The sequence below is a fragment of the Saccostrea cucullata genome, unplaced genomic scaffold (genome assembly GCF_032062105.1).
Source record: "Saccostrea cucullata isolate Sc308-1 unplaced genomic scaffold, CSIRO_AGI_Scuc_v1 ctg16828, whole genome shotgun sequence".
Lineage (NCBI taxonomy): Eukaryota > Metazoa > Mollusca > Bivalvia > Ostreida > Ostreidae > Saccostrea > Saccostrea cuccullata.
The window spans coordinates 373-11,095 of record NW_026938047.1 but is presented as its reverse complement, the minus strand read 5'-3'; the positions used below and the strand labels follow the sequence as shown (position 1 = coordinate 11,095).

The window sequence follows — 10,723 nt, the reverse complement described above, 5'->3', positions numbered from 1 at the left end:
GGTGATAATTACTTGTTTTAATTTTATTCCAATATCCTTTGCCATACTTTAAGTGGAAAAGTATGATTTCCATACATAGGGCCAATCTCTTATACATGAAGGATATGAAGATAACGAACAATCTTTTATATCAAAGTCCATAAACCAATACAAAATAGGAGCAGAGCAAACACGGACCTCTGAAACAACAGAGGTGGGATCAGGTGCCAAAGAGGAGTAAGCATCCCCCGCCGACCGGTCAAACCTGAGCTGTGCTCTTTATCATGATCGGGAAATAACGGAAAATTCAGGCGTCAATTCAGTGTTTAAATAATGGACTAACAATTTGTATAAAAATATCTATGAGCATTTGACTAAAAGATAGACTGTATTTGCTGACAAGGTCATTGTATCGACCATATAACTTACGAAATGATGACTTTAAATGAGACTTTTTGTTTTATCAAATTGTTTACGTACGACTATTTTTTTCTAATTTGAAGATTTCATTAATTCAAGTAAAAGCAACTAATTTTAAAACAAATCAGACTTCGCATTTAAAACTTGCACAAGGAAAATAAGTATCAGCATCCATCTAGCATCTGGATTAGCATTTTGCGTGTTGTTGGCTGCCACACTACAAATAATCTTCTTTTCGTTGGCGAACAAATGATGGAAGTAGCAAATTTACCATTAACTTACTTAAAATAGGCAAACTTCAATGCACAATGATTAAAATTCTACTGAAGCTGTACTTTGTATGAGAATTTTGCGTACTGATATACTGGTAGCTTGCGACGAAGCTTGCATATTATCGATGTTTCTTATCTAAATACTTTATCAGGGCACGAACCTACTTTGTCATTGATTTATCTGGTCTTATGGAAGTGTAGCAATATAGTAGTATATCTCCGTTACGAATGACCTTATTTCAATAAAAATTTCAGTATCAACTTTGTTAACAGGATAAGTATTTTATTTTAGGCTTGCACATCGGATGTGGATGTATTTGGAAAACGAAATCTTCAAAGCTGTTCTAAATGCTGTCTGGCTGATTTATGTAATGATGAATGTAAGCATCAAGGAACTAAAGCATTTGATATACACTGCAGTGGAAAAGTTCTACTGAAATACATAAAATAATGGTAGTCAATAAATACTGCAGATTTATAATCTGCTTCAAGTCTTAATTTGCAAAAGTAGAATGGATGAAAATATTTTTTTCTTACAAAATAAGCCATTACTTTACCGAATTAAGGAATATATCTGTTCTATTATTACCATCTATGTGATAAAATCACAGTGTAGAATTCAGTGTTATGGTATTTTCATTTTAACGTTTCTGTCCTGCTATATTTAGTCGATAGCATATCTGAACCAAGGGATCAAGTGAGCTTTTATGATCAATAATTTTCCTTTGTCTGTCGTTTTCGTTGTTGCCGTCGTCATCGTAAACTACTTGGCCTATCTCTCTATAATTTCATTCAAACTTAAAGCAAAGTATCGTTATACATGTTATATGAAGGGAATTTTTAAGTTTGTCAAGTTTTTCAAAGTATGATAATCAAGAATTGGCAAGAGTCATTGGATAATTGGACAATTATATTTAAGTCCTATCAAGAAGTCCTAAGTCAGAAAAACGTTTTATGTGAATGCTTCCGAACATTGAGAAGATACGGAATTGTTCACATGATGTTCTCTGGTAACAAGATGAGCCTAAAAGATAAAGGGTGATGTGTAAAGACTAATGTATGCCGCCCCCTTTTTATCCAGCAAATTAATAGCCATTCTCTGTAACCACTTAAACTTCGTTGCCACACATAGTCACCGAATTTGATGAATCTTCACCCATGCTTAGTACTTGACACCAGAAACAAATGTCAAACAAAATTTCGTTGCTATGTGTCTCGGTTGCTATGGTAACAGCCAGAAAAGTATGAAAAATCGAGATTTTCAGCCACTTTAAATCTTGACCGTGGCTTAATAAAAACCAGAAAAAGCATACAAACCATTCTCACAAAAACATGACACCTTGATGTCACTTAAACTGTAAAGAAACTGTTTAGAATATATCTCTAAGTAAGTGGTAACCAAGGGTACATTTGGAATACATTTAAAATGCTGAAATATGCTGCAAAACACTCCGTATTCACTAATGGTAGGTGTTACATGCTCAAACTCAATCAACGACTTAAGAAAAACAATGAAAATGTTTGACCTTAAGTATATAAGAATGAGCAATTTTATTCTATAAATAACTTTTATGGTTGCCATGGTAACACAGTGTAACCATGCAAAACTAGTAACTAAGATTGGGATAATGCTACTGTCTCGAGGAAAAACATGAAAATTCAAGATTGGCAAATATGCATCCTTAGGACCTTGCAATACCAAAACCATAAGAAAAATTGGGTATAAATGCTACTTTGCAGTGTTACCATGGAAACAAAGTACCAGTGCTTAAAAGTGCATTATTTTTCGCTGCATTAAGAATTAAATTGCCGTTTAATCAAGAAACAAATTAAAGGAATCAGCTTGAAAAGTACTTATCTGTTAGAAATGAAGTTGAATATCAAATATTGATTAAATTTGATGAATAAAACAACACTGTTGCTATGGTTACCAAGAAGGGAAAATGTTCGATTTTGTGAACTTTATATCAATATTAAACCCTGTGTGCCAACTTCTTGCATCCACTTAGAGATTGGATGACAGTCAAAATTAAAAGTCAAGTTAGCTGTTTATAATTATCAATCATAAAAGTTTTGGGAATCTACATTTAAGGGTACGTATCCAAGGAAAGAAAATATTTTTTTAGGTTTTTAAGCATATTTTTTCTGCTTATTTCCATAGCAACGCTCTATTTAAAGAATCTAATCTGAATATTTTCAAATGGGAAAACTTGGAGCACACCAATATCTTATAAAATTGATCATTAGTTATGAGGAAATGTGCTTTTTTTAAAGATAGGATCAGATTTAAACATACAGAGTGTTACTTTGAAGGCTCCCTGTGGTATAAAAACCTTGGCAACCATTGCCAACCAAAATGAAATATCATATTTTGTTCTTGGTATATGTTTCAAGGCTTTTTTTTTCTATTATTTGGTCACATTTCATCCTATAATTGCTTTCTATTTTTACGTGTATGACTTTATAAAATTTAATGAATTTTTTTTTTACTTTTGAATACTTTGTTACCATAGTAACGTATGTAATAGTTGATTTACCAAACATGTTCATCATGCATTTGAGACATCTGACCTTCAACTTTTGGAAACAGTCACTGCCAATTGTTTGCTTTGCCGCAAATGTTAACTATGGGGCTCTAAAACATGTTAAAAATGCCATTTTTCGAACTCTAAGACAAGTTGCCATGGTAACTATAAAACATAGCAACCAATTTTTGCCTGATTTCAGTTTAGGGTATCAATGACTTTTATCATAGAGAGTTTGGAGAAAATCTGAGACTATGCGTGCCACAGCTCCTATATAAAAATTCAAGTCATTACAGAGAATGGCTCTTTAATTTATTCTACAACTATTTTGATAGTTTTCAAAAAAGAGTTAATGAATACAACGCCTTTTGAATCGATTCAATAGTTCCGATAGATGTATTTGTTAGGATTGCTCCATTATTTTCTTATTTTTTGACCTCCTGACAACAGAATGCGGCCTGGTTTGAAAAAAAATGTTCTTTTATGAAAAGAGAATAGGCATGTCCTAGTTCAATAAAAAGATATGCACGTCCAAGGAATCTACCCATTTACTCATTTACCGAGAACCGTAATCTGAAACGTGAAAATGACGAGCAATATTCAAAACAGGAGAATTGAAAACACGGACCTCCAAAATATCAGAGGTGGGATCAGGTGCCATGGATGGAGGAGTGAGCATGCCCTTCCGACCGGTCATTACCGCCGTGTGCTCCTTGTCATTATCGTGAAATATCGGAAAAATCCGTCGTCAATTCAGTGTATAAATATTTGACTAACAATTAGAATCAAAAAAGTCAGTCAGCATTTGACTCTATTTCTAGGAAAGCAAGTTTTAATGCCTTTTTTTTCAAAGTATACATTCTCAGTATTTTTGAGTACTCGATTGTTATGCAATTAACTCATTTAGCTGATTGGTCAGTCGGAAGTTATTGCCAGTACCTCAATTATCATATGAATTGATTCTTGCGTTAGAAAAAAATATATCATCGATCTGTTTATTATTGGGAAAGCAAGCTATATTTGACAATGTTTTAATCACAATTTTAACATTTTAGCGCAGTAAGAAAAATTTCCCCCTTGAATATATAAGTAGATATCAATAATTACAGCAACTGGTCAAACGAAAAATGTATTTTTTTTTAGTTTTTATACTGTAAGTCATTTTAATTTTCAAAATCTGAAAAAGTGCCAATTGCGATAGTTTTATTTTCACGCTGCAAGATATAAATTAAAAATTTCGAATAAAATTAAAAAAAACGCTTTTAAGAACTAATCCTGACATTCCTGACGGGTTTAATTTCGCGGAAAAATGATAAATCGCAAACATAGCGAAATTCAAACCCTCGTGATTAACAGTATTTTAAGGGCTTTATAAAATGAAGCGGTTTAGAATGTAATGGGATTCAGATGTAAACTTGTTACTCCTCCTCGGAAAAGAGATTTATATCTTCCAAATTACGTTTCTGTTTTTAGTAAAAGTACTATTCAATTAAGATACAAACATCAGTGATTAAGTACATGCAAAACATGGAGTAAAATTTGGATATTTAGTTTTTGTCAATTCACAGGGAGGGGGAGGGGTATGGTACATTATCCTTTATAGCGAAACCCTCAAAGCGTCTTTAGAACTACAATATTTGTATATTCTAATAAGAGAGGTACATCAATTTTCCTAATTTCATATCATGGCCCTGATGGTTGGATCGGGCCTAAATGGGGGAGCAAAGCATTAAAAGAGATTATATACATATAATAGGAAAATATTTCTTCAGAAAACAACAGGACTGTGATAAATTATATCAATATCCAATGCAATGTTTAAATAGTGCAGACTTAATTGTTTTTATCATGGTTAAGCAGGAATACCATACACTTCGTATTATGAATGCAAGCAACAAATATTACTCTGGAGAGTATTGTGACATATGGAAGTCGTATTTAATTTTGTGTGTGAACGACCAGACATACATGCATGACCAAAGCACTTTTTAATAGATAGAAGACAGCTCTCGACTTTTTAATAAAATTGAATTTAAAAAAAAGTAGAAATTGAAATGAATTGAAGGTAGTATGTGAATAATAAAATAAAATAATTCATGCAATGTTCTCATGTGTAGGCGGTGATATGACCCATCCTCCTTCCACGCCAGGTTCCTTATTGGTATCGACAACAACACTTACACCATCAAGTACTCAAGTACCAAGATCAATGGGTAAATCATTCTACATTTTTAACATTCAATCAAGCACATGATCACCTACCTGTATTTTACATTCTTACAAATTTGAATTGCAGGTAGTAGAGGTGAGGAGTTTCTGATCTTATTTATGAAAAATCATCTTTTAGCGATGGGGAACTTGAGTGTTTACATAACGACAGACAATGAAACAACAATTAAAATATTTACATCTCCTCGTTTGAATGCAAACATTAAATCGGTTATTAATTTTACGTCCAGCTTAACGCTAGGTCTCCCTATAGACCTTGTTTGTGAATATTTTACTGTTGAACCTAAAGGTTTAATACTACAGACCTCTGAATTATCATCTATAACAATCTTTGATCGTTTTGGTATGGACACAAATGATGGGACACTTATAATTCCAACAAGGAAACTCTCGAACAAATATATTATTTCTTCAACTGACCCATATACTACGGAAAGTTATTACTATAGTCAGTTTGCTATAGGTGCACTCTATAACAGGACATTTGTAGAGATAACATTCAAATTTAAGGACAACACTCCTCTCACTATACAGGGTAAATCATACAGAGACGGAGATGTTTTCAACGTGATGTTAGAAAGATTTGATACATTACAAATTGCGCATACCACAGATCTCTCCGGCTCCTTCATAACGTCCAACAAACCTGTCACAGTTTTCTCTGGAAATAGATGTCAGCGTTTGAAATATGGTTGCAGTCACATGGTAACACAACTTCCTCCGACAACCGAAATAGATACTAAATATATTATACCTCCTTTCTACACCAATGACGGGACTTTAATTCAAGTACTTAGTGAGAATGGTAGTTCAGTTAACTCAAGTGTTGGAAGCAGCGTTTCAAACTTTCATTTAAATGAAAAAGGATACAAGAATATTGAAGTAACTTCAAATGTGACAACAGTTATAGAATCAGATCAACCTGTCCTTGTTACTGCTTTCGGAATGGGTAATAAGTCCAGTAATTATCATCCGTACATGACGGTCGTACCAGGAATCCACCAGTATCTCGATTACTACAAGGTAGCTGTACCAGCAGGATATGCAGAAAATTTTATCTGCTTGATTGTTCCATCGCAATCTCTGAACAACCTACGCATTAACGGATTTTCTGTATATCATTACACCGTTGTATATCAGAGCGCATTGACATTAGCAAAATCGTTCAGTGTTCGTACCTTAAAAGTCCAAAGTGGAACTATTGTTTTGTCAACATCTGATGCATCACAATTTGGACTTATTGTTTATGGTCATCGGATTGCTGATGGTTACGGTTTTGCGGGAAATTTTGTCCTCCCATAAACGTTAAAAAATGAATTCAAAGTGTTTACTTTGTTAGTGAATATTAATATTGTATTTGACATGAATATTAATTCAATATAAGCGTGTTTTTAATCATAACAGCTTACTTTAACTTTATTGGATTGGTATAACTTACGAATAAAATAAAAAAAAAATACTACTTACTTAATTTATAACTAATCAGGATAAAGCTCTTTAGTTAAAATACTAGTAGTAATTTGAAACAAATATCTTCTGTGTTCGTCATTTCGTCTGCATCTTTACAAAATATAAAATCAATTCAGTCTTCATTCGAATGAATAAACAATCGTTTTGGTGATATAATTACTTTTTTGTTGGACAGGTCGAGTATATATAGTACATTTAGTTTTGTAGGTAGAATTACCTACCTTTGCATTTATTACCTACTCCTGGTAGCTTTATTTAGTTATTTCAATCCAAATTTTCAGAAATTTGATTTTGTTTAATATAGACAAATAAACTCGCAAATAACTGGCAACAAATATTCATACTAGGTGTGTTTAAAAAATCAATCCAAAATAAATATAGATTATGCATTGCTGCATTTTAAGACTTTAACGCAAAAAAATGTATTTTTATTGTTTGAGTAACTGTCCACCGGTGTGTTAGGTGAGGCATTGTTAAGTATGATCACTTAACATTCTCTTGAATAATTACCAATCCAATATCATGTTAACCAGAACTGATCTCATTTGTTAGTGCATTCAAGAAGTAACTGTTTATTCACAAATTAACTGTTGTATATAGCCCAAAACATTTCATACTCTGACTGCAATTGCGCAAAAAAGACCCATCTTCAAGAGTAACCTTTTCATGAATTGATATCAGATGAGGTCAGGGTTGACAATTATCACTGCATCAATGTGCGATTTTGTGTACATCCAGAGAAAAATGTTGATTCAAGAAAAAAAGTTTGATTTGGTTGCTAACTAAAGCTACCTCAGATAGGAAAGTAAAGGTATGTCTAGGTAATTTAAGCCACATGGCTAAAGTTAGTGATTGTACCAGACCTGTTGAAATAAAAAAAAATATGCTAAAAATTAAGTTCACGAAACAACATCCCAAATCGAAAAATTGATGAGTAAAGTTACTGTAAGGGCTTAAAATTGTTCAACGTTATTAGCAAGATGTCTTGTATAGAACTTCCGGATGACATATATTTGATTGTGTATACTTAATTCAATATAAACTGAAAATGAAAGTGGAAAGTGAAATGAACTAAAAGTAATTGTACTCGAATTTTCATTAAAGATTTACACATTGTAAGAAGAACAAATACGGACGTCTGGAGTGAGTATCCATATTGACCGTTCATATATACCATGGGTCTCTTAAGAAGAGCTGGTAAACAGAGAGGTTCGTAGGCAATTCAATGTTAAAAAAGCCTTAATTTTTTTCTGAAAAAAATGTCCCTCAACAACTGTCATGACAGATGGTATTTGCAAATAAATATTTATACCTATCAATCACAGAATTTTAGAATATTGACTTCAACCGAGATTGTTGGAACCTTTGTATCATCAGCCTATTTGTCAGTAGCCTGGACTTCTTTTAAGATAATTCGTTCGAAGTAGGACATAAGCTTGCGCATTGAATAAACCGGAATACATACGCGGGCCGTTCAAAATTATGCGGACTGTGCTATTATTTACTCTTACAGACGTCATACAGTTATGAAATTTCAAAGAAATATGTATCTTAAAGATTCCAACAAATTTTGGGCAAAATTTCTGTATTTAAAAAAATTCTGGTAAAATTATCGGTATGTTGATATCGCTGATGGAGGGGTACGGAGCACGACAAAAAAATTGAATCAAAAGCATGCGGAATCTAAAATTTGACTCGTTAAGTTTCAATAATTTGCGATATTTTTCGACAATTTTCACAAATGTATCTTTAAATTATTCTATTATTATGTATTTAGATTTCTGACATAGTATTTTAAGTGCTAATAGAAATACAGAGGTTTTCCTCCGATGCGATTCCCGTGAAACGACTGTGAAAATGACGTCTCCTGAATTGACGGCGCACCACACTTTTGTTAAATTGCGTATGATGCTCGAGATATCGCCAACATATATCCAAAATATGCATAATTAAACATGTAGTTAACATTCGTCCACAAATAGCAAATTGAAATCTTAGACCGTTAGACCTCTGTAAAGAGGCTATACGGGAGGACGGGAGGACGATTATCGACGAAAACTTTATCCGATTTGTAAAGAACGTGATTGAGAGTCACCGGTATCATACTATATCTCATAAATACCTGAATTTTTTCGTTTTAAAACAAAAAAAGAATATTCTTTACTTGTTTAATCAATTTAAAGCTTGACAAGAAATGGTGTCTGGATGTTGAGTAGATAAGGTAACTAAAACTGTACTCTTAGCATGCTTGAGAGAATGTTGAGAAAATGAAAGCTCAATCACACATTTTTTTTAATAATGCCTGTGACGTCGAAGATTTTGCTGCTCCATGACTTAATTATATGTCCCCAAAAAATCACTAAAAATCGATACCAATTTATAACATTTGTGTGAAAATTAGCGACATCAATCAACCAAACTTGTAAGAGATTTATTAGGACCCGACACTCCAAACCACACTTTTAGTAGATATGATTTTTTGCATAGAGCAGATTAATATCTGATTTGAATTATGCAAGTAGTTGTAGAGTGTTTCGGCTATTAAGAAGCCTCTTCAGGGGTCACGGACATAAATCATGGTGTTTGTTTTAGGTGAGACCGGATTATCTCGTCACCTATATTATTGTGTTTGCTGTAAGCAATGATTGGTTGAGAATTAAATAAAGTTTTGCATTCTGGATTTCTAAGAATGGTGTTCCAATATTTCAGAATTCGTTTTTTCAGTCCTTTAACGCAAGGGTTAAATTTAGTAACCAGTACTGTAGGGTTACGTAATGACTGTTCTTTAGTCTTTTTGATGATGAGTTTTGATCGGTTAGTGTTGATCGTTTCCTTGATGATAGGATCAATTTCCGAAGTAGAGTAGCCTCGCTTTGATAAGTGCGTCTTGAAGTCATTAAGTGTTGCATGTAATATTTCAGGGTCAGTGGTGTTTCTTGCATGTCTAATGCATTCTCCTTTAATGAATCCTTTAAACACAGCCGGGCTATGAGCGCTCTGTCTGTGTAGATATTGAAAGTTATTTGTTGGTTTGATAAAGGACTTGATATCAAGTTTGTTGAAATTTTGAAATTTCTGTCCTTTATAAACTGTAGTATCAAGGAAGTTGACAGCAGATGGAGAGATTTCAAACGTAAATCTTAGATGTTTGTGACACTGATTGCCGATATTAAAGAATTCTTCTATCTCTGGTTGCGTTCCATTGAATATTATGAAACCGTCATCACGGTATCTGCCGTGGAAGACAATTTTGCTGGCATGACGAAATTGTGCCATTATATGCTTTGTAATTTGATACATTCTGATGTCGCAGATCTCTGGACTGGGGACTGCCCCCATACTTGCTCCTATTATTTGTTTGTAATATTTTCCGTCGAATTCAAAGTAATTGTTTTCCAAGACGCATTTCAGTAAGAAGTTTAGATCCTCAGGGTCATGTACACAAACATGGAATTCAACGAGCTTCTCTCATCAATAAATGAGGCTTACACACAGGCCAATAAAACGCAATTAGACATTCCATATCCGGACCCTGAGGATCTAAACTTCTTACTGAAATGCGTCTTGGAAAACAATTACTTTGAATTCGACGGAAAATATTACAAACAAATAATAGGAGCAAGTATGGGGGCAGTCCCCAGTCCAGAGATCTGCGACATCAGAATGTATCAAATTACAAAGCATATAATGGCACAATTTCGTCATGCCAGCAAAATTGTTTTCCACGGCAGATACCGTGATGACGGTTTCATAATATTCAATGGAACGCAACCAGAGATAGAAGAATTCTTTAATATCGGCAATCAGTGTCACAAACATCTAAGATTT

General features: G+C 33.4%; 1 protein-coding gene across 1 annotated transcript; it reads left to right on the top strand.

Annotated features, from left to right (window-relative positions):
- Positions 1 to 982: 982 nt before the first annotated feature.
- On the top strand, positions 983 to 6,812 carry LOC134249322 (IgGFc-binding protein-like). The gene is made up of 3 exons (XM_062731681.1): positions 983 to 1,051; positions 5,314 to 5,409; positions 5,493 to 6,812. Exons 2-3 carry the CDS (start codon positions 5,322 to 5,324, stop codon positions 6,725 to 6,727), a joined length of 1,323 nt encoding a protein of 440 aa, XP_062587665.1. The 5' UTR covers positions 983 to 1,051; positions 5,314 to 5,321; the 3' UTR covers positions 6,728 to 6,812.
- Positions 6,813 to 10,723: the final 3,911 nt, after the last annotated feature.

Bases quoted from the DNA above. Each gene is read 5' to 3' on its own strand.
- LOC134249322 (XM_062731681.1), top strand. From the start codon at position 5,322: ATGACCCATCCTCCTTCCACGCCAGGTTCCTTATTGGTATCGACAACA. The intron at 5,410-5,492 runs GTAAATCATTCT...TTTGAATTGCAG, and splicing joins TCAAGTACCAAGATCAATGG to GTAGTAGAGGTGAGGAGTTT.